The sequence below is a fragment of the Lethenteron reissneri genome, chromosome 64 (assembly GCF_015708825.2).
Source record: "Lethenteron reissneri isolate LAM-NWPU_2019-01 chromosome 64, ASM1570882v1, whole genome shotgun sequence".
In the NCBI taxonomy this organism is placed as follows: domain Eukaryota; kingdom Metazoa; phylum Chordata; class Hyperoartia; order Petromyzontiformes; family Petromyzontidae; genus Lethenteron; species Lethenteron reissneri.
In genome coordinates this window covers 12,043,267-12,067,833 of record NC_083842.1, presented here as the reverse complement: position 1 = coordinate 12,067,833, position 24,567 = coordinate 12,043,267, and the positions used below count along the sequence as shown (strand labels likewise).

Sequence of the window (24,567 nt, the reverse complement as noted above, 5' to 3'; positions counted from 1 at the left end):
CCGCAGTTGAGGGGCCATCGAGAAACATGGGCCTCGCGATACTGGGCGTGAGGTCGCTATGGACTGACCCGGCTCATTTGCCGCCGCAGTCACAGCGCCCGCAGTTGGAGGGCGAGGAAGTCACCGAAAAGGTCATCGAGTGCCCCAAGTGTGGACGGGCCTTCTCCAACTCAGCCCACCTGACGGCGCACATGCGCTCACACACGGGCGAGAAGCCGTACAGCTGCGACGTGTGCGGCCGCGCCTTCTCACTCAAGGGCAACCTCAAGACGCACCAGCTGACGCACACGGGCGAGAAGCCGTACCACTGCGGCACATGCGACCGCGTCTTCACGCACTACTCGAGCCTCAAGTACCACCGGCGGACGCACACGGGCGAGAGGCCGTACAGCTGCGACGTGTGCGGCCGCTCTTTCGCGCAGGCCTCGGGCCTCAAGGCGCACCGCTTCACGCACACGGGCGAGAGGCCGTACGCGTGCCACGTGTGCGGCCGCACCTTCTTGCAGTGCCGCAGCCTCAAGGCGCACCTGTGCAAGCCCGAGGAGTTCTGAGTCGTTGGGTTGGGCCAGTGGACAAAATACAACTGCCTCCTAAGGAAATTTGGAATTTTTTAATAAATTGTATTCGTGCTGGTGACCGGGGGTTTGGGCATCTAACAGATGTCTGGCCCGCGGTTCTTCAGACCCTACTGGAAGAGACTACCTCGCAGTGTCATCTCAGGAGCTGCTGCCGTTCACAGTCACGCGTTCCGACCGTTGGGGCCGTGTGCTCTTCTGTACGTACGTTATGTATGCTGAACTTCTTTCGCACCGTACGTAGCCGACCGCGCCAATCGGAGGCGCGGCGGAAGGATATGAGGTGAATTGGTTCCGTGGTCTGGCGCAACAGTGCGGGGGTGCGATGCACAAGCCTAGAGGGACGAAGGTCCACTACGTTGGTCGGCTTTCGAGACGGACGATCGTGCTTCCGCAGCATCTATTTAACACCGGGTCGCGATATTTTTTGCCACGTCCAGACTTTCCTCTAAACCAGTGGTTCTGAACCTGAGGGTGTGACAAGATGCCCTTATAGGGGTGTGAAACATGATCATCGAAAACACAAATTAAGCACGTAAGTACAACTACTTTGTTTCATCAAAGCCTATGTATTAACATACATTTTTAATGATTGAGAACCAAAGGGGTGCAGGCTGCAGTAAATGTTAAGAACCACTGCTCTGAACGCACGTTTCTCCCATGCAGAGCATGCATACTCCACTGCTGAGTAGCAGTGAGCCGGTGCGGTTGACCCGAGTGTAGATGCATTAGCTCCCCGTTTAGCGTTGGCCGGTTTCAAGACGATGGTACGTTGTGAACGCAACCGTTGCTGTGGTTTTCTCAACACGTGCCTTGTGTGTCAGCGATCGGTCAGTCGAGTGTTGCACGCGATGATCAGGATTTGAGCGGTGGGCCAGTTTTGCGCCATTCAATTGCATTTCGGAGCGAGGTACGGCTTCGCGTTTCTGTTCCCTTGTAGATGGAAGGTGCACGCTTTGGTCTTAACCAGGTCGGTTCGGAGTTTTTTTTCCTCGCAATGTTACCTTTGTTGAAGTCACCGTCGGGGTTGTTTCGACGTACGTTGAACTTCTTTCGCACCATACGTAGCCAACTCTGCTAATCGGAGGTGTGACGTGGTGAACGTCCTTGTGCCTTGGTCTGTCACAGGGGTTGTTCGTGAAAATTAAACCTTTGGGGTCCTGGTGGATTGGCCGATAAGACGTTAAAAACGGTGATGGTGCGAGCACGCTGCCTTTTGGAAGACCATTTTCCATTGGTGCCAGCGACTTCGCTTTCCATCCAGTTCTATGAAGAATTGTCGGTTCTTTAGTCGAGTCTGTAAATGAGTTCTTCAAGTCATATCAATCTTGATTTGAAGCTTCAAGTCATCTTCAGCAACTTGTCGAGTAGCCGTCGATAACCGACGGTGTTGTGTAGGCTGCCGATAGGTCTTCCAACAGCTCCTGTAACGAAACCTTTCTCAAAATCTTCCTCGGTGTGCGTTACGTAGGATGGAGCAGCTGTTTTTTTGTGCGTGATTCACCTGGGGCGATTTCCAGCTTGCTCCGTCGCGTCAACACGTCATGCAATATGAATCACCATGAGCCTTGTTAGTGCGGCAAAGCAGGGGAGATGGATCGAAAACTCTTGTCCCCCGTTTGAGGAATGAAACTCCCTCGGGCTTGCCTCCAGACTTTCAGAATCCTTGTGGGTAGCCACACAACTTGTAGAAGTCCTGAGCTTTCAGCCTGACATCTTTGATTTGTTCCGTCATAATGTCTGTGTGTATGTAGAACTTCGCACCGTACGTTGCCAACCGTGATAATCGAAGATGTGGGGGGAAGGACAACAAACTAAACACAAAGCAGTTCAAAATAAGTGAGTTTTCAATGTAGATGATTTAAAAGTGCATTTCTCCCGGTGGCTTCCTAATATCGGAAGAGCATTCCAGACGGCCGCAGAAGCGCATGTGGAAGCGCGCGATGTGGTGAGAAGTGGTGCTCCCATTGTCTTGCCTCCAGAGTTTCGGGATCCTTGTGAGTAACCACACAATTTGTAAAAGTCCTGGAGCTTTCGGCCTGACATCTTTGACTTGTCCCTTCAAAGAATGTCATGCAGGCTTGCCGCTTTTCCGCTCTTCAATGAGCTCATGCCAGCCCGGAGATGTACTGTTGAGAATGGCTGGGTGAACCCATGAATGTGTGGGTGTTGGATTAGGTGGGTGTTTAGTTTGTCCATGTGGTGCAGGTCTGGTCGAAATCAGCTTGTGGGCGACTTGGTTGGGTGTAATCTTATGATAAATTATTCTTTATTGTTATTATATTAAATCATTTTTTTTACAGAAATCCAGTGGTATCACACCTAAATTGAAACAATAATATAACCAATACAAATAAGAAAAGAGAAAACACTGAAACACCCGGCAACAGTCCCATGAAAATACGTAAAAAAATAAACACATTGGTTGCATAAACGAGATTTAAAACACCACTTGAAAACATTACTTTAAAACAATTGTCCCCCAACTTTATTTGCAGCAGGCCACAATAAATTTCAAGTGTTGGCTGGTCACGTGACATCGTGTAATTTCACTTGTAGACGTTATATAACATCGCACAGTTGTGAGGTAAAATAATATCTGTACACGTGACCAATAATATATAAAAATGTCATCCATCTCATCTGTATATTTGTTTAACACGTAGGCTTTCGCGAACAATATTATCCATGATTAAGGAGTTTTTTTGTTCCGGGTTAGATCGTGTAAATATAAATGTATCCTTAACTCACCACCACCCGGCACAGCCAATTAGTGTAAGGTTTGTCACGTAAATATTTACAATTTACAATGTTTACGTGCTGAGTAGTAACTAATCACCTTTTAACCCCAAAAAATGCCTTTATTTTGGATCTGTATATTTTATCTCACTAATCTGTATTTATTATCTCTCGGTGGGCCATAACTAAGTGGGCCACTCCAAAAGCCTCTCACAGGCCAGATATGGCCCACAGGCAACCAGTTGAAGACTTCTGCTTTAAAGGACACCTTAACATTGTCCCCGATTATATTTTTGGCATATTTAAATGACACATTCACAATCCGCACAATTAAATGGAGAGGACCGCATTCCCGTTCTCCCGAGCGTTCCACGCTTCGCTCGCTAAAATCTCGCAATGCGTCACAACGCTGCGCTGTTTTCTTGGTACAAAACTTGGTGTAAACTGCAGCCAATAGCCAGCCGTGTGTGTGTGTACACCAAGGAGATAGGTGGAGATTATTCTTTTTAAAGGAGGCATAGACTCGGGTCTGAACTCGAGGATATTTGGCCTACTCTTACAAGATGTCTTGGAATAGTTGCGAGTACCCAGACTTTGCCTTGGAGCGTGCGAGCCGCTGTTCAGCAAACTGTGGTCTTACAAGAGGTGGGGAATTCTGCAAACTTGAGCACCGCTTCTACTGCTGTGCCAGCAAATTGAAACCGGGTGCCCTCTGGATTGGTCGAAGGGCGTTTAAGGTCGAGTTGGAATATCAAGTAAAAAACACAACTCAACGCGGTCATCATTAACACGACATATTATTTTGTAATAAGGTACTGTCATTTATTGTGGTGTGGATTTTGGGTTTTAATTTGTGTTAATTTGTTGCTGTGTACTACTTCCAATAAAGTATTTTCTTTCCTGACAAAAACGGGCGTGTAAATGCAACTGTATGGTGTCTCGCCTGGGTCCTAAGTTAATAGTGATGACGATCAGTTCAACACAATGTAATCTATATATATTTTTATATAAAAGGGAAATTTGTGAATATGTGTGTTTGTTCGACATGCAACAAACTTGAAATTTGGCATGTGGGTATTTTCCAGACTGTACACCATGCAAAAATTATACATTTTGGGGGGGCGCAATAATGCAAATATTTTGCACGGCAAGTGAGCTGTGACGTCACATCTGTCATGTCACCCGCATGCGGAAGCGTAACACAGTGTGCCTGCTGATGTCACGCACCCCCCCCCAACCCTCCGTGAGTAAAGTGCCATACAAATGTGTTGCAGGTCGAAGGCGTTCTTCGCGCAGCATTGCTTTATTATTTCAGTCGTTTACTGCCGTACGCACCCTGAAAGTTGTGTGTGTCTGCTGCAAGCGCATGTATGTGCACCTATGGACGCGCATGTGTGTGGGGGGGAGCAGTAGTGTAGTGGTTAGCACGCTGCACTACGAACCCGGCGACCTGGGTTCGATTCCCGCTCACGGCCACCACCGGTGACGATTATTTTAACCGGTCCTGGGCCTCCCCTAGGTCGATTCAGCCTCAAACGAGTAACTCGTGTGGTGTGTGAACATCGCCACTGGGAGGACAAAGGCGGCCGGGTGTGGTGAATCCAAGTCCCGGGCGAAGCTAGGTAGTAAAGCTCGTTGTAGTATAAAGTATCTGTAATTACATAAGCTGTTCGACATGCGTTTGAAGTTTTATCCATTAAAAGAAAGAGAATTGCGAGTCAAAAGCCATCAGTGGCCCGAGTACAGAGCTGCAAGGTAAAACGTAAAACATCTTAGAGTAGTACATATGTACGCCCCTAATCAGATCGGGGGGCATGGCAGTGGTTGCTAGGAATGTCATCACTTCCACTGCACCAACCAATCAGCTGCTAGGAAGACAACCCCATGACAAGTCGCACGCCTTCGGTGGGAGTGAGGGGGGCATTTTCTTTCGCGTTAAAAATGCTATTAAAAAACACTAAACGCTGAGCTTAAATCTTCACTGTGTGATGTCCCCCCCCACCCCGATGCGTGCAGTTACAACTATATACAGTCGCTAGATGCTACCACTATAGGCCGTAGATATTACTGCAGAGCGGCCGGGGAGATCGTGGCTGGGGAGGGGGGCGGTCAAGGGTAGCAGCCCAGCCCCAGCCTGCCAAAGTTCCACCTCGGCCGGCTGGACAATCTAGGCAAGGCAGGAGGCTCTACACGGGACTAGGCCTCACCACGCCACTCTTGTCAGGTGAGTACTTTGTGCTATAGAGTAGATAAATACTGTTATAGAGTCAGCATGTACTACTGTAGTGATAGCAGGTACCACCACAGTCAGTATGCACTGCTGTAATCATAGCAGGTACCACCACAGTATGCACTGCTGCAGTGAAAGCAGGCACCACCACAGTATGCACTGCTGTAATCATAGCAGGTACCACCACAGTACGCACTGCTGTTAGATTTTTAAGAGTAGTTTTGAAATATTTTAAAGAACCGAGCAACGCCAGGTACTTTCCGCTAGTACAAAATAAATTGGAATGCGTAGACCCACGGTATGAGAACTTGAGAAGAGAGACCTACAATTAACTACGGAAGTAGATGCCGAGAGAAGGCGAGGGAAGCGAAAGATGGTGGAACAGGTGGCGGCAGAATTGACGACATCGCAACGTTCAGAGGGCACTTCTGGACAAGAATGGTTAAGGAAAGGAAGGGAAGAATAAGGCCATCGTCCACCAAAATCAGAAAGGAGCATAAACCATCATCACGCAAATTCCGATCATCCTCACAGCAGCGGATTTTGGCTGGCCATCAAACAAAGACGGCCGTCACTGCCATCGAGCGCTTTCAAACGTACTTCTGTGGCTGTCTGGAACGGTCTTCCTTCCGATATTAGGAAGCCCTTTTAAATCATCTAGATTGACAAACTAATTTCTTTAGAACTGCTTTTTTTTCCCCTACACCTCCGATTGGCACGGTTGGCTATGTACAGTGCGAAAGAAGTTCAACATACATGCATATACGTCCGGCAGTGACAACAGCAACAAGGGCGGCACACCATTCTGGAGCTCAGAGCCTTGATTTCAAGGTGATTAAGCAGGTTTTTTAAATATACAAGCAGACATAAATTGCTGCATTGCTGTGTTTCGATATTATTTTATTAATGTAATAAAATTGTCACAAAATGTTTTATGGGTTATATATTTTTACATCTTACTAATTTTTATTTTTCCAAATTTTGCTTCCAATTGTGCTATTTCCATCTGGTTATGAGATGAAATTCCCCTCAGAACTTACAGAGTAGTGCATCACCCCCATGCTATGGAATGGCCCGCAAATGCAGATATTGCAGAACTACTTCCGAGTTACTGTCAAAGTCACCTTTTGTATCCACACAATAAACAGCACACTTTCCCACATGCCCACCTACGAAATGTTCATCAGATGGATGTCAACTCGAAATGTATAAAATGTAAGTTACAAACCAACTTTAAAGTGATATTTTTTTTGTAGTCATTGGTGACCATGCTGAGAGCATAAACATGCCCAGTTTAATTATCAGTGCCTGCTGGGATTCAAACTTAGGCGTACGGTGGTCAATGGATTTTTTTTTCATTCTAAGAGCTTACATTTTTGCAAAATAAAGTGAAAATCCAACTTTAAGTTAATGGTTTGCAAACAGTCGGGGTTGTAGGCGGGTGAGAAACTCAAAACCCAGGAAGTCAAAGCGACCATCTCATCGTCTGACCTCTGAGCGACCCTGCCACCAAAACCCAAGAAATCCCAATTCGAACACGATTCGAAATTCACAGAGCTGGAATTTAGCCAAATTAAGTTAAAACCCAAACTTACGTTCGTAGTTTTTTTTGTGCGCATTCATTGGCCATCGGGCCAGAGGCCATCAACTCCCTGCGCTTGAGAGAACCTAGCTACATAATCACAAACCCGCATCATCAGCGGTGCTGGCCCAGCATTTCTCTCTACGACCCGCAACCTCCCGGCCCACCCGGCCACCCCCCGTGACTGCAGCACCGCTCATCACCAGCACTTGAGCGTGACCTGGCGCAGGTGCAGCACGAAGGTGATAAGCGTCACTGTCAGCAGGTAGAGCGTCATTGTTGCGGTGGCTTTCGAGTCGGACGCCGCCAGCGTGTCGGTGCACACGTTCACGAGGCCCGTGCACAGATTACAGATGAGGAAGAAGAACAGCTGGTTGCGGTTGATGGCTGCCAGCAGGCAGTGCTTCGGCGGCGGTCGGGTCGACGATTTCCCTCCGCCGTCGGCGCAGCCCGCGACCTTTCCGCTGGTGCCGCCCGCTGTTTCTGCCCCCGCCACATCCGACCGACCAGCCCGGCGTGCCAGCTCGCGGGAGTCTGCGGTGACGGAAGAATGAATCACCGTTGTAATTTACTTTGGTAATTTTTTTTAGTTTTTGCTTTTTCCAACTCGGCTGGAAAGCTTTTGTGCTTTCAACCCTTTTTGGCCGATTATATACCCATTAAGTCTAATTATACAAGGGTGAAAGTATTAGAGTTACTCACACCTATGACCAAATTTCATCAGAAGTCCGAAGCTAAGCCTGGATTGAGCCTGGACAGTTCTTGGATGGGCAGCCACCATGCAAAACAGAAGTAGAGGCTTGTGGGGCTACGTGGTAGGCAGAAGAGCGCAGTTCAGCTAAATACATAGTGCTGTACTTCTACGCTCCAACGTCTATGCCGCTCCTCGCCTTCATCAACCCGTACCGACCAGCACAGTGAAGTTAACGTTTGAAAAAAAACAAACCCCTAGAGCTCACACGACGTGGGGAGAGCCCTCCGTCCAGCAGCGGATTGAAAAAAAAGACTGTACTTGTAGACATTTACAGTCACGGGAATCAGCAAGGCTGAGAGCACCCCCCCTGCCCCCCACCCTTTGCCCGGGTCACTGCAGGACTTCTCCCAGTGACCCGGTCAGCGAACCGCCCCATTACCTGCCCAGCAGGGGGCGACCCTTTGCCGACCTTTGTGCACTGGCATCCCGTCGTCGACTTGCGGGACGCTCGCCGCGTGACCACCTCCGACCAGTCGCGTCACGCCCACGAGCAGGAGGTCGAAGAGCATGGCGGTGGAGATGAAGAGGATGCTCTGGGCCAGCTGAGAATGAGCAGAAAGGCAAACGAAGTGTCTCGTCACAATGTCTTACTGTCTGATGTTTGGAATTCTCTCCAATTACCACTTCCCTCTCTGCAAGTACTGACAGATCTCTCACCTCTCACAGAGCATAGACATCCCAACCCCGTCTCCTCCCTCCCTCCCACTGTGCGGGGAACTACAGTGGTGATATATTAACTACCTCGCCTGGTATACAGAAGGTTGTGGGTTTGATTACGACTCTGATACCTGTATATTTGGAGTTTGCATGTTCTACACTCGTGGTCGTGTGGATTTTTTTTCCGGGTCCTCTGCTTATTCCCTCCACATTTAGAATCAACATGCGTTTCGAGTATTTGGCTGCTATAAATTTTCGCGTGATAAGACACTTCGCTGGGCTATTATTCATAGGTCGCTTGTGAAAAAGAGAGCTATATAGCGTAGTAGGGCCTTACCTGGTAAAATAAAAAATATTTTTAGTTTAGTGTTGGAGAATGACCCACAGAAACGGATATCATAATACTACTTCCAAGATCTCAGCTCTACACAGTAATGTGGGGGTGCGGGCAGCACTTTTTCACCCAACTTTCTACAAGGGTTCATCGCAGTTAAATAATCAGTCCAAGGATAATTTGAATTCTCAGATATTTAGGATTCTCAGAGCTGGAAATTTAGGCAAATCAAGTGTCGGAACCAAAGCGAATGCGATGGGTTGGGTTTGTTTTTCGTGCAGCCATTGGTTGAGACGCATCTACTCTCTCTAATCACAGATGACTGTCTAGATTCGAACCCACGACCTCAGGGGTGCCAGCTCAGTGCTCTGACCACCAAGTCACCTGGGCACCTTTCAATTCCGGTTTGAATGCTTTTCGAATAATCTTGAAATATTTTCTGCAATAAGATCGTCTATCCATCTGTCCGTAACACGGGGGGGGGGGGGGGGGGCGGGGAGACGATAACCTTCATAAACACGATCCAATGTGACTGAAACATTAGTATACATTCCACAAGTAAAAAATTCGTGAAATTGGTCAAAGGGTTGCCCAAATCTTGCAGACACAACCCAGAGCTAAAATGACTCTTTACAAGTGTAGTGACAGAATCAGTCACTTATCACTGGCTGCTGGGAGGGAAGGGATCTGCAGCTACAGCAGCCCTGACTGACAGCAGGTCACGTGATAGACCAGAGAGAAGGATGTAGGAGAAAGGTTACGGAAGAGGCTCATCGAGAAACTGCTAGTAGCTTCCAGAAGGGGGGCGTGGCCAGGGCAGAGCCAGGCAACGCTGGCAGTATAAGAGGGGCCCCGGGAGGGGACCTCGGGGCTGTTGTTTGGAGAGGGATCCCGTCGTGCTGCTGGAGTCTTCGTCGCCGTCACCGTCTTCACCATCTCGGCGTCGCCAGTCAGGCAGTCTGCCAGCTGTCCTGACTGGGAACCGTAGTTGCTAAAGTGTGAACTGTTAAGGCTGTTTGCCTCCTACTCTAGTGTCTCTGAGTCAGTCACTACACAAGTATACAAAATACTATTGACCCTGACAGCTACCCGCCGGCTTCCATACTACTAAATAAATACATTCAAAAACGAAAACACGTTGGAAAGTGTTACATAATCCAAGTGTACGTACGATTGCTTTCTAATTCGTTTTGAGAATATTATTACTGCCTTTACAAGCTTAGCACTCACCTCTCGTCCCATCTTTCCTCCTCCGCCACCACCACCGCTGCCTCCATCACCACCACTGCCACCACCGCTCATACCACCACCACTGGTGCCACCACTGCCACCATCACCAACAACCACTACCACCACCGCCACTGCCACCATCACCACCACGAACGCCACCACTGCCACCACCACCACCAACACAACGGCCACCACATCCACCACTACCACCGTCACTACTCACCGTCCAGAGCACGAAGGCGAGATTGGCGAGTCGGCGCGAGACGTTGTCCACTCCGCTCCGGCACAAGAGCAGCGCGACCCACAGCATCGTGACGCCGGACAACATCGTGAGCACCACGAGCACACAGTCTCTCAGGCCCAGGCACGAGTGGCTGTGTCATGACACACAATGCGATTTTCGTGATTAAATCAACATCATCATCATTCCAACGGTCTCTTTTACACTTTAAAACCGAGCTCCAGCGGGGCCATGTTGAGCCAGCCAATTGCAGCACAGGGAGAGTGCCAGGTTGTTTATCCACTGCAGAAGTCAAGCCATGCCGATAACGTCACACGCAACACTTGACCTCAGCGCCATATGACGTGTCAGTTCAGTGCACTGACTGACGGCAATGACGGAAATTATGAACCCCACCCACGTGACCCTGATTGGTCCTGATCCGTTGATTCAGATGGCTTGTGGAAGCCAGAGCTTCACGGTTTGTTTCTGGTGTGGCTTGGCAAATAGCCAGTGGAAAATCACCCATGGCCGAGGTGGGCCCACGCTCAGTGCAGCTCGGACGTGCCAGTGAATGGATGCTTCGTCTCACGATGTGGCATTGCTCACTGTCGGCTACCACCACCACCACGCAGCCCTGCAGCCTGTAGCCTCTAGCCTCTAACACCTGCAACGCATGGTGGTTACCCATTCAAGCGCTATCGAGGCTCCGGCCTGCTTAGCTTCTGAGATCTGATGAGATTGAGCATATTCCAGATGATTTGGTCATTGGTTAACATCATCATCATTATTATCATCATCATCTAACAAGGGCCAATAAAATGAATACCATATTGTGGGAAGTCGACAGTGGCTGTTCTGTGGACTGATAACAGAAAGGTAGAATTTCCACCCTCTGCCTTTGGGTCAACATTGGAGATGTGAACTGCCCAATGCTAACTTGAGCTTGGAGACACTTTCAAGTTATTGTCCCTTTAAAGGAAAAGTGAGGCAAAATGCTCCGCCATCCTTAGCCCATTGCCCTTACATCCTTACAAACTGAGATCCATTCTCAGGTCGCTGATGAGTGATTCATAGATGATAAGACTGAGTTAGTAACAGAGCAACGAATGAGTGACAAATTAAGTGAAATACACATTTTTGTTTCTAAACTCACACCGCTCGTATTTGCAATTCCCTCCTATCGTCTTTTTACCCAAGTTATTAGAACCCTGCTAAATTCCAGAAACGTATTAATAACTCTTATTTATTACACCCTTAGGAGTGCTGCTTACTGTTCATGTTCAGCAACTATGAATTTAAAAAAATATCATCTTGACCAACGGCGTTGATTCCACCAGACCTCACCATCGGCTTCCTTTCGCCAGATTCCTCGCCCGTTGTAAAATTGATACCCGGCCTTCCGAAGGACCGCTCTCACAATATCCCAGTGTCCAGCTTTGGGGTCTTCCTTTACCTTGGTCACCAACCCTCTGGGTGCCACTCCAATGCTATCTCAATAAACCTGCCCTCCTCCATCTGCCACACACATGTCCCGCCCATCGCAAACTTCCTCCGTCTCCTGAATATATGTACATCTACAGTACACTTTCCTGACACATTATATTCCAGACTTCCAAGTTGAGAAGACTCTCTTTACTATCTTTATTTCACCAGGTAAGGTCCACTGAGCTATATAGCCCTTTTTCAGAAGCAACCTGGTCACAAATGATAGCTCAACGAGTGGCTTATTGTGTGGAAATGTATAGCAGCCAAATATTCTAAATGCATCTTTTTAAATATGGGGAGAAAAACCGGAGGACCCGGAGAAAAATCCACGCGACCACGAGGAGAACACACAAATTCCAAATATACAAGCGTCAGGGTCGAGATCGAACCCACGACCTCCTGTATACCAGGCGAGGTATTTAACATCTCACCACTGTGGCACCCTAAGTTGCTTGCCCTATCCTTTCACAGCATTTGGCTTGGCGTTTTGAGCCTGTGGGTCTGTGCTCAGCAACTGTGGGGGGAAAAAAACTATAAAACAATGAGTGAAAATTCTAGATTTGAAGAGTGAAACCCAACCAACCAATGAGCGAGCAGTAGAATCGTCACCTGACACGGTGCAGGTAGCTTCCGACATGCACGCCGGCGACGTACAGCGCCAGGTATCCACACACGGACGCGATACCCTCACGGTTGGCGCTCAGCAGGTCGTCGCGCCCGCCCGTGCCGTCCCAGCCCAGCAGCACAAGCGACTTGAGGCCCAGGTTGTGCAGCGCCAGCTCGTACGAGACGGCCAGCAGCACTGCTGCCACCCAGTAGCGCCGCACGCCGCACGCGCTCACCAGCACCGACATCACCTGCACGGACGGGTTTGGCGGTGGTGGCGAGCGTCTTAGATTACTTCTCAACCTTAAGTAGATCATCGATTATCTGGCGGCTTCGGGGGGGAGGGGGCGCCGGATAATGTTGGAAGATGGATAATGTCACTGCATAATTATCGATGATCATCTGTATATGGTAAAAGTAGCAGCCCCCAAAACTGAGCCCCAGAAACACAACTAAGGTTACGAAGGACACAATGCACAGAGAGATCGCATGTCCACACCCGTAGGCGACGCAGTGTTAGAAAGGCATTTGTATTACGTGTATTCGTGTGTTTCGTTGCCGCAATGTGGTGCCGACATTTCCCTGAGTACACTGGTCTACAATTTTGCTGTTTATTATGAATTTTGATGTGCTGAATTCAAATATGACAATTAAAACAATTCATATCATGTATGATGCAATACCAGGTTCAGATTGCATCATTCATTGTTTTGCTCAAAAAGCAAGTACTGTCCAAACCCAGTCATAGATTTATTCATAGATCCAGTCAAAGATGTATTTTAGTCATTTCTGGTTTAAATTGAGATCCCTTCCTTTTATAACTCACTTATCCTCCGCCATTCCCAAGTCAAGGCTCGTATATACTGACCCAGTAGCATATCTTGAAAACTAGAGCCAATCAACAATTTTAAGCATCATTTTCATTCTCAGTGACCCAGAATTAGTAAGGTTGGACTACATTTATTTCGGAAGCATTTTGACTGTAGACCAGTGGTACATTTTAAATTTCTCCTGCACGGTACCATGCCGCAGCCTACGCCGCTCTCACCCCCCCCCCCCCACCCTCCCCCGCTGCATGTTGTCCCATGTTGTATCGCGGCCACGGACTCATCCGGGGAGAGGAGGAAGGCACGGGAGGAGAGCGTGGCAATGCATAACTCACCCGCACGAGCGCGAGGGTGAAGAAGAAGTTCCAATGGAGGCCGTACTCGGTGACATGCTCCTGGTAATCCATGCCCTTGATGCTCGCCAGCCTCACCAGCCCCAGCAGCAGCAGTGGCCACACTGCCAGGAGCTGCTTCGTCACGCTGCGCCCGCCGCGCTTGTCGCTGTTAAACGGGTTCGCCGATGGGGCGACGTGAGGGAGAATGGAGTAGAGCGGGGGACGAGTTCAGACGAGCGAGAAGAGCCGTCGCGTTTCACGCCATCCACCCTGCAAGTTCTAGATTTGAAGCTTTCGTGACTGCAAGGATCCATACTCTTTGGTTTTTTCGGTAAAGTCACGTAGGTTCAAAGAAGAGAAAAAGAAAACGGTGATTTAATTTATTTGTTTTCTTTTTTTCACCCTGCAAGTGTTGCAGAGCTTCTCGGTACAATGTTCTTACGGGTCAACGCTGTAATTTTCATTATAATTTGTAACGGGCTGGTGGCTCGCTGAACCTGCTTGAAAACAAGCCTTCACCCGGCCTGCCACAAGCGCTGTGGCGACATCACAACAATCTAGTGGAGACTGCCAGCTGTTGGGTGTGTGTGTGTGTGAGCAACATGTTTCTGTGAGAGCCTGTGTGGGTGTGTGCGGCAGTTGCTTGATAATACCACTTGCCCATACAGTTTGTACAGCTAGATGGGGAATCTCTTGTCTTGTGTATTCACGATGGCATGCATGTGTGTTTGCGTGTATGTTAGTGCAGTGAACTGCCTAAATGAGTGTGTGTGCGCGTGGTGTGGGGTCCAGAAAAAAACAACTCCCTACCTCCTCGTGGTGCCGGACGGCAACGTTGTGGTGGGCAGTGCCGTGGGGGGAGGGCCAATTTAGATTGGCCTTTCCCTTCATAGCGTTTGTAACCACCACAGCGGCCAAAAGGGGGCTCTGGACGGGTGCGAGGAGCTGGTAACCCCTCCACCTTCAATTAACTACCGCTAAACTAGGAGGTAAAACATTTACTAAGTTTGTGCCGGAGGCCACGGGGAGACAGGCATCTATGACGTCTCCTGGCCAAACCCCATTTGGCAGAGCCAGGAGACTGAATCCTTACCCTCGGGGCTCCCCCAGAAACAACAAAACGCCACTACGGATGGCAACGTGGAATGTTCGAACGCTCACTGCAAAGGAGAGGCTGCCACTCCTCTGTCGGGAGCTGGACCGGTACCGCCTGGATCTCGATGGTATTCAGGAGGTCCGGTGGACCGGCTCTGGCTCCTGCCACCATGAGGGGTGGACAGTCCTCTACTCGGGGCAGGAGACTGCCAAACAACAGGAAGTGGCTCTTCTTCTGAACAAAAGAATGAAGGGGACGTGGGAGCGTGGCGGTGAGGTGTGGGAAGCTGTAAGCCCCAAGTTACTTTGGGCTCGCCTTCCCATCAACCGTAGGTGAGGAGTGGTGGTCGTGGTTACTTATGCCCCCACCAAAGACGAACATCCGTGGAGGGATGCAGGCAAGGCAGATGAGTCAGATGCCTTCTATGACCTATGTGACAGGTGCTGGCTAAAGTGGCCCCTCGGGATAGAGTCATCTTGTTGGGTGACTTCAATGATAATAGGTTTTTCCCCTTATTTCTGGCAAAAAAACAGGTGTTAAGATGTTAAAACACCAAACTGAAACCTTTTACAAGGAATCATGGTTAATGCAGACATGCATTAACCATAATTCCGTGAAGCCTTCAATAGCTGTACCGGAGGAATTTCCATCTGGTACAGATACAATGGGAGGCTGATTGATGCCCAGGTGCGGTCAAGGGATGGCTCCCTATTGCTCAACCATGTTATGTATACCGATGATCTGGTAATTGCTGCTCACTCAGAGGAGGAGTTGGAGGCACTGCTGCTGAACCTGGAGCTTGCCACTAAGAGGTGGGGCCTTACCATCAACCCCACCAAAACTAAGCACTGCCTGGGTATTTTGTACCATCAGACACTCCACCCCCACAACTCCCAATTGGTGATAGGGCAGTTGTGGAAAGAGTGGATAGTTTCCCATACCTTGGCAGTGTGCTCATGACCGGCTCCAGTTTAACAGCAGAGGTCTCACTCCGAATCAGTCGAGCGGCATTATCTTTTCATCGGTTGCGTAATGCTGTGTGGAAGCTACCTGGTCTGTCGCTCCGCACGAAGCTTCAGGTCTTCTCGGCCACAGTTATTCCCTTCCTTCTCTACGCTTGCGAAATGTGGACCCCCCTAATGCAACAATCTTAGCCAGTTAGAAACATTTAGGCTGGCCTGCTTACGATCCATCCTGGGTTTAACCAGGCTGGATTGTGTGAGGAGCTCACTAATCCTTGAAAGATCTGGACAAAGTCCCATCGGTGAGCTCCTCCGGCAGGCAAGGCTGCGTTGGCTGGGTCATGTAGCCGCATGCCCAGCGACCGCATGCATAAACAGCTTTTGTTCGGCCAGATAGAGGGGACTAAACGGGCGCCGACTAGTACCAGCGGTGTCAAAATCGGCCTCTTTGGAGGAGGCTCGTAAAGGATGCTACTGGGCAGTTGGAGGCAGTCACCCTCCAACAACAACGGAGGGGGGAGGAGCGATGCTCACAACAACGAGAGGAGCACCGGGTGGCTAAAGCACAGCAAGTTGGCACAGTAGGGGGCACAGGTGGTCCATCAGCCAGTCATCTCAGTCAGTCGACCCGTGGCACCTGGGTCTGCCCCGTGACCTCCTGCCAGCAGGCGGTCAACACTTCACGTGGCCTCAACGTGCACATAGCCTGGCACAAGCGTTGTGGTGACGTCATCGCCACTTAGTGGCGAATGGCGGTTGTTGTTGGTGTGGGGAAAGTGTAGGGTAGCGGTTAGCGCGCTGCACTACGAACCCGGTGACCCAAGTTCGATTCCCGCTCACAGCCAACACCCGTGACGATTATCTGAACCGTTCCTGGGCCTCCTCTAGATCGACTCAGCCTAAAAATGTAGTACCTGGTGCGATGTGTAAACATTGCCATTGGGGAGACAAATCGGCCGGCCGTGGTGCTGGCCACCCACCTCCTCGTGTGCTGTGCCGGCCTTCATAGGTGTGACTCACTAACAGCACTTCCCCCAACAGTCTGTTAAGGCTATACGGGGGATCTTTGTCTTTGGTGGCTTTCGTGTCTGTCCACGTGTCGGTGTGTGTGCGTGTACGTGTCACGGCTACAGCATCGGTAACGAGTGATATCCGGTGATTTGCTGTCCAACCTCAGCACGTTGCGCGCCTCGGGCGACACAAGGGCATTGGAAAGCACGAAGGTTCCAACGCCGAGGTCCATGAGGCCCGTGCCGTGCATCTCCGTCTTAGCGAAGCGGCGCGGGAAGGCGCGGAAGTCGACGGCGAGGATGCACACAACCGTCAGCAGGTTGGTGTAGGCGCGGAACTGGGTGAGGCAGCGCACGTGGCCCTCCTCTGACAGGAATAGGTGCTGGCCTGTGCGGGCATGGCGATGAGAGAAACAGGATTTAAGGATTTTTTTTTCTTTTTAAAGACATTTCATAACTGATCTTTTCGAATTTTCGGATAATGTACATTTAGTATTAACTTGGCAAAAGTGACCATCACCCGATGCCACTTCTTGCGTGAAATGCACGCATGTGACGTCATACGTGTGTGACGTTCTTTTCTGTGACGTCATACTTTCGTATCAATAAAATACAAAAGGGTATTTTCTTTTTAGACCATCAGATTTCATACCTAGACCCAAATTTCGGATTTTTTTTTTTTTGGGATTAACCATAAAAATTGGGCGCACATCCCTAGCGGGGGGAGTAATCTCAAAGGTTAAAGTCAAGTAAAACACCTGCACATGATTTCGTGGCGGTGGTGCTGTGTAGCTGCCCTTCCTTCCGATATTAGGAAGCCAATGGAGCTATGCCCTTTTACATCTAGATTGAAAATTAATTTCTTTAGAACTGCTTTTTGTGTTTACTTTGTTGTCCTTCCCCCGCACCTCCGATTAGCACGGTTAGCTACGTATGGCACGAAAGAAGTTCAACATACATATACAACACAAAGCCATTATCGGAGAGCTCAGGTAAAACTGTTTCTCTGATAAAATGAGTATGAGGTGGGGCCCTAATGTCAGTGCAAGTGATATCGGAAACCAGTCCTGGGCGCCTCCAACTTCTCTTCCCCAACCCGCACTGATCAGCATGTAAAATTATGGCCACATCCAGAAGTGCGTTGACAAATGGCTATGAACTGTTACATTTAATCATTACAGGCAAAGTTACAGGGAAAGTGAACACAAGGAAGAAGATCCCCCAATATAGCCAGCACTGACTATTGGGGCTAAGTGCTGTAAGTGAGCCCCTACGAGGCTGACACAGCACACAAGGGGGTGTGCGGTGGTTAGCATCACCTCTGGCCGCTTCTCACTCCCCACCATTAATGTATTACACACCGTACTGTGAACTAATTTAAGGCTGACTTGAACCATAATCAGAATCTTTATTTAGACTGCAGGAATCCGATGAGCCATGAAGCTCTTTTTCACAAATGTCCAGTATGGACGGGTCACCAAGTTACAACACAAAAACAATTACAAAAAAACATAGGAGTGCAAAATAGACTTGACTTGACTTCGCAGAGCCATAGGACGAAGTCAGATATTGACCACCGATGTAGGCCATGAGCAGCAATCGAACTCGGGTTGCCAGGTTCGTAGTGCAGCGCCGCTAACCGCTACGCTACCGGGACTAAACGATAGAATATTTAATGCTCTCCCGGTGCCACCAAAACCCAGCCCAGCGTGCCGGCATTGTCACCGGTTTTGTCGTTGACGTTTTCAGCATCGGCGGTTGCAGAGGCTGTTTCCGCCTTGCGTCGGCACTTGAGCGATCGCTGCAGGAGCAGCAGCAGGCCCGTCAGCGTGACGGCGGCAGCCAGGAGGACTACAAGCACCGTGCTGATGTGCGGCGCCAGCACCGTCGTGCTCAGCGTGTAAGGCAGCACGAGCAGCAGGAAGTCGCGGACAAACGCCACCCTGTGGGCGCAGACAAACAAATGGGGACGACGCAAGTGAGAGGCACATGCGCTGGCGTTACCGCAAGGGAAACTCACGTGTACGCAATTAGATTCGTTAAGTAGGTGACCGGGTGACTTGGAGATCAGATCGTTTCGTCTTCTTTTGTATGGCTGATGATGTGGATGCAGAGCAACAGCTATACAGATATTCCCCGAGTTACGATGGTCCGACTTGTGATATTTCGATCTTAGGATGGCGATAGCGATAAGACAAAATTGTAAAATATTTTAAATTTCGCGCGGCAGGCAAACGCAGCAGCGTACGAGGTACGATGCTGTACGTTGGGACGCTGCCGGGATGTACGCATCTCCCGCCTTGTGTGATGCAGATAGGATTGTTTCCTGAAAAAACTTTCTATTAAATTGCAGTTCATATAGGCAGGCGAAGAATTTACCTTTTTTTTACTTTACATTTTACTGTGCAATACAGTATTGTAATTAATAAATACATACAGAATATCGTTTATACAGTACGGTACTGTAAATTGCTCTGTTTTGCTAAATTATCACCATTCTTTAAGACTCCTGAGTAGGCTAGGCCATCTTCGACTTACGATATTTTTGACTTACGATGGGGTCGTCGTAACGCATCTCCATCGTAAGTAGAGGACTACCTGTATTTTCACATTCAGGTGGTAAAGCCAGAAAACCGCGTCAAGAGCAGCGAAGCGTATCGCTGTGATGTCTCCTTCATATTTGTGGATCGGGCATTGCGTCAGAGCGCTGAGCTGCTCCTGCTCCAATTCTGGGTCAAAATCGCTTTCTCCACCCCATGGCAAGGAATCAGTCTATTAAACTGGCTGTCTTATCCACCCTTTGCTCAGCCACTTTACTGCAAGTCAACACATTTCTCTATCTGCACGATTTTGGAAATCCCTCCCATAATCCTCTTTCCCAAGTTCTTATATCTCAATTCAAGAAACGTATTATCTTTTATCGAGTATATCTTCAATAACACTGTTGTTTCTAAAAAAGGGAACCGTTTGTAATTAAACTAGGTTGTCAAGTAAAATATGTTTATAGTTGAGTCAATCGCCAATGGCCACACCAAAAGAACATCACATTAAATGTTTCTGTACTTAATTTAGATCAATTCCATTTCAAAGAATAAAAAATATTCGTTTCGCTGTCAAGTGACAATCATTAGTCTCAGTGGCAGAATGGGTGGGGAAGTGCTACTCTGTGAACCAAAGGTCACTTAACAGGAACTCAGAGGTAGCTCTGTGATATCCACATCCATAAGCCAGTCTCTAACACAATGATTTTGCATTGCTGTGCAGGCGATCCAAATGGGTTCCTTGTTGTGTGATCTGATGCCAATCGTGCAATCGGGATAAAATAGAGGGATAAAAGACGAAAAGTTACATTAGAAGCCCTTTGTTAATCATCTGTTGAATGAAGGCCTTCCCAAACCGTGTCAGTCATGGGAGTTGTTTGGCCATACTTCACCACGCTGGTCAGTGCGGGTTGTTGAAGGGGGGCCAAGGGTCGGTTGAAATATCACTCATGACAGATGACATACACCATGACCGTAAAATAAACTTCGATCGCCGGGTTAATAGCACAGTGCTCTACTCACCTCCCCCCCCCAAAAAAAGCAATACAAACTATTAAAAATAATCCATTGTTAGGTGCACAATTCCAGGTGTGGATTGTGAGCAGGAGTACCGATCATAATCGTCGACACGTCGTTCTGCAGCGACAGCACTCACCCTGCGCTTGCCGAGCCTGCCCAGAAGAGCCCCAGGAGGCCGCGACAGAGGTCTCCCGCAGGGAGGATGGTGAGCAGGAGGGCGATCTCGCTGACGTCCGTGCCATTGAGGTTACTCACGAATGCCTCCTTGAGCTCCTTGTAGGAGGCATCGGGAGGCTCCATTTCTTCTCTACTGCGTTGGAGCTCTAAGCGGCCGCGGAGAGGTAATATGTTTAACTTAAACGGCACAATCGTTGCAATTCACCAGAAATAATGATACTGTCTGTGAGGTGGTGGTATGAGTGAAACTAGAATGTTTTTAAAATGATAAGGAAATCTCTTTGTATAATTCCAGTCTTTTCTTTCAGTTGTTTCTTCACAATGTCAATCCTTCTGGTTATCTACCTTCCTGCTTTCCTAATACATACGCCCCTCATACAATGCCAAATATGACATTCTGCCAGTTTCATTCTCACTATGCTTCATAACCATTGCAGCCTTTTCTCCCGCTATCTTCTCGGTCATCTTATGTCTGTGTTCCTCAAAGCTTCGAAATCGCGATATGCTCAACATTATTTTCAGCAGGTTCAATTACATATTAAGCATCTTCTTATATAGCAATGCCTACATTTTTCAATTGTTAACTTTTTTGGTGATTATCAATGGTACTTTTTAACCAGTATAAAAATAATGCATTATTTTAATAGGTTTTACCCTTGGTGGCAATAAAACAGGTGCTAAGATTTTCAAACACCAAATAGATAACAGTCAGTTTTAAAGACAATGCATATACAGGGTGTTTGAAAAAGATAGACCCGATATGAAATCGCTATATCTCTGCAACCACGAACCGCCCATGAATGAAACTCATACCACTTGAAAGGGTGGGGAATAGACTTTGAAATTATTACCGCTAAATGCCTCTCCCAGCGCACAAACAGCCCCTAGCCTCAGTCATTCGCAAGACACACTGGCTCAACGTTGGATAGGTCGCACGGGACCCCAAGACTTGGCGCTATACTCTTGGCCCCCAAGATCCCCAGCCATCACACCCTGCGACTTTTTCTTGTGGGGATACGTCAAAGACCGTGTTTTTGTGCCACCATTAGCGACTAATCTGGATGACCTCAAAAACAGAATCACGGCAGCGGTGACTTCAGTGGAAGAAGACACTTTGAGAGGCGTTTGGGACGAATTCAACTATCGTCTCGATGTTGTCCGTACAGCAGGTGGAGGGCACAGAGCATTTATAAAATGATTAGTAAAACTTGATAACTCATTAAACCGTTTGTAACTTTTTGTGTAATTGTAACATGTTGCCATCGTGAAATATACTGCTTTGAAATTGGGTCCATCTTTTTAAAACACCCTGTATTATCAGAGCACGTTTGTTTGCATGTTTTTCCACAAGTATGTGTGGTTAGTGTAGACTTGATGCCATGCAAAAGGTATATATTTTGTTTGACTATCTTAACACCTGTTTCATTTCCAGAAAGGGTAAAACCTATTCTTATTCTTCCATAATTTTTGGCGATATTTTTTGTCACTTTTCCCCAATGTTTTACTCCATTGTGCAATCGGTGTCATGGCATGAAACAAAGAATAAATCTGGCTCGCTCGCAGAACAAGGGCATCCCTTCGCGTTAGAGAATGACCCACGAAAGCAGAGATCATAGAGCTGCATCTGAGAACCCTTCAAGTGCCCTCTGGTCCACAGAGCAGAGGAAAGCAATTTTCCAACCACCCTGCAACATCCTCATCATTTGTTGCACAGCAGTTATCTTTTTTTTATTGTGAGCTGGGATTGAGCAAATGCCATGCGGCAATTGTGCAATAATTATTCTATGTACAGTTGTCACTACACTTGAGAACCCAATTTAATCACAGGCGGCGGCCAAGATTCGAACCCAGGCGTTTCAAGAGAAGCCGGCTCAGTGCAGTGAACTCTGTGCCATGATACCACACATCCCTTCGAGTTGTAAATGTAACCCTTTGAAGATAAAAAAAACATTCACGACCTCCCAGCCTGACACCGACGGTTTCTCCCCGCCAATAAAACGTCTCAGTAGAAACCAAACAAGGATCCCTGGCGAATGTACGGCACGGACAAATCCATTTGATTCCATCCCTCAATTATAATAAAAAAAAATGGTATGATCAGTACAACCTGCTGTACGAGTGGTAAGATTTGCATGAAGGATAGTTTCACAAATCACGCAACTTCACAGTGAACATTTCAAAATAAGCACAATACATGTGATGACAACATTCGTTATGCACTGTAATATCGCTTTTTTTAAATATATTATTTACGGAACATGTCATTGGTTCCGTTGAGCTATCATTTGTGATGGACAGGTTGCTTCTGAAAAATAACTACTTCATGCAGAATTTTGATTTAAAGCTTTTTTCAAAATTTCTTGCTGTGGATTTCACACCTGATGATGATTGCTTGTCTTGCAGTCGAAACGTCGTGATAATTTTTGTTTTATATTAGTATTATTTTATTATTTCCCTTCTACGTGACTTTACCGAAATAACCATACTGTATGTAGCTCAGTGAGCCTTACCTGGTGAAATAATTAGTTTGGTTTGAAACTGCATGCACCATCACCATCTCAGCGTGAATGCAAAAGTCAGTTTCATCCGTGTACGTCCGACAACCACAGATATTTATGAGTATATCTACATCAAGAAAGGTGGACAATACAATGCCCAAGTCACTGTGTGACAGTACTAACTCTTTACGCACATCTCATAAAAAATACCTTCATCTGAATTCATGGACCTGCCTTCGGACATTTATCCAGTCATAGACCAACAATAACAAAAAGGTGAACTTACCACTCTGTAAGAGTTTTTTTTCCGGGTAAGATCACGTAAATACAAATGCGTCGTTAAACCAACCACAACCAATTAGTAAGGGGTTTGTCACGTAAACAGAACGTGGCCAATTCGTTACTAGGACAGCAACACCGCTTGTGTGTTGGAGAATAAAACCCACAACATTTACAATCCGAATACGACGTTTCGCCCACGCGTTAAACTTACCAAACTCGGTGCTTAATCAAATCTTGGGCGAAAAGGTGCGACTTTAAAATTTTTAAAAGAAAATTGTAGAGAAAGAGAAAAAGAAACAAAAATCACCGACGACTTTCCAGGGAAATTGTTTGTAAAGATAAATAAATTTAATTGCAGCGGTTTCCGCGTGCAGCTTTCCGCGACCCAGAGGGCGGAGCCGCGGCCACTCGGCCCAGCAGAGGCAGCAGCGGCCATGTTGGGTGAGGACAAGCTCATTGATTAGGTATAGAGCTCTGTGAGCCATTCGGCTCTTGAATCGGGTGAAACCGCAACAAACACAAAACATCTTAAAGTGACTGTGTGACTAAGTGCAAACAGAAAATCCAAGAAAAGACAGCAAAATATTGCAGAAAAAAACACCGTACACCAATGCGGTGTGCAAAAATCCCAGTGGGATGCAAGTCAAACAACCAACAACCATAAGACAACTTAGATTAAGGCCATCAGTCTAACTCTGTACTACAACAACACAAACATGGCTAAACCAATACACTTTTCGAAATCACCAAAATAAAGCCATGAAAGCAATGAAAAAGCAATCATAGGAACTGTCACGGAATTTTCACAATAAATTTGCATAAACAACATGTACTACCAAAACCCTGCAGCCATAGCTGGCTGCATGAGCCACTCCACAACAGCAGCAGGAGCATCAATAGGTGAGGACAGGCGCGTCAAGAATAACCGCACGAAATCCGATGAGCCGCCAAGCTCTTTTGCCATCCACGTTGCTGCGCCACCTACCCCCTCGTGTGCCGTGCCGGCCTTCATAGGTGCTGCTCGCTAAACAGCACTTGCCCCCACAGTCTTTATTTTAGATTTGTTTGCTGTCGTAACTTGCTGATTTTGCCCCCCGTCCCCCCGTACTGGAGATCTGTTTAAAAAGAGCTTCGCGGCGCATCGGATTTCCTCCTCCGCTCCAAATGTTGATTTTGAGTATGAAGTCATCGAGCCCTCGAGTAACAAAAACACGTTTTTTGTTCCCTACCCAACATGGCGGGCCGGGTCGAATGAACCGATGACGTCATGACCAACCAGCGCGCGACGCGGCCGTATCGAGCGAGCGTTGATTGGTCCGCGGGTAAAGGAGGCGGGGGGGGGGAGTTTTCGGGGCGTGCGTTGATTGGAGGGGGGGGGGGAAAGCTTCGGGGCGTGCGTTGATTG

At 47.9% G+C, this 24,567-nt stretch overlaps 2 protein-coding genes across 5 annotated transcripts in view; one reads left to right on the top strand and one right to left on the bottom strand.

The window, feature by feature from the left end:
• Window positions 1–4,423, top strand: part of LOC133359213 (sal-like protein 1) — a 39,943-nt gene extending 35,520 nt beyond the window's left edge. The window contains exon 7 of the mRNA XM_061577655.1: window positions 7–4,423. Within this exon, the coding sequence (XP_061433639.1) occupies window positions 7–551 (545 nt within the window). The 3' untranslated portion in view covers window positions 552–4,423. The remainder of the gene's footprint in view (window positions 1–6) is intronic.
• Window positions 2,816–24,383, bottom strand: PIGW (phosphatidylinositol glycan anchor biosynthesis class W). 4 transcript variants are annotated; one of them, XM_061577658.1, is made up of 9 exons: window positions 24,148–24,383; window positions 20,342–20,528; window positions 18,371–18,588; window positions 16,808–17,033; window positions 13,578–13,743; window positions 12,419–12,666; window positions 10,325–10,475; window positions 8,260–8,422; window positions 2,816–7,660 (listed from the first exon to the last, which is right to left on the bottom strand). In XM_061577658.1, exons 2-9 carry the CDS (start codon window positions 20,503–20,505, stop codon window positions 7,326–7,328), a joined length of 1,671 nt encoding a protein of 556 aa, XP_061433642.1. In that variant the 5' UTR covers window positions 20,506–20,528; window positions 24,148–24,383; the 3' UTR covers window positions 2,816–7,325. The 4 variants fall into 4 exon arrangements, with proteins under 4 accessions (XP_061433642.1, XP_061433641.1, XP_061433644.1 ...); XM_061577657.1 differs by lacking the exon at window positions 24,148–24,383 and adding an exon at window positions 23,374–24,035; XM_061577660.1 differs by lacking the exon at window positions 24,148–24,383 and adding an exon at window positions 23,374–24,032 and having other exon boundaries at window positions 8,290–8,422.
• Window positions 24,384–24,567: the final 184 nt, after the last annotated feature.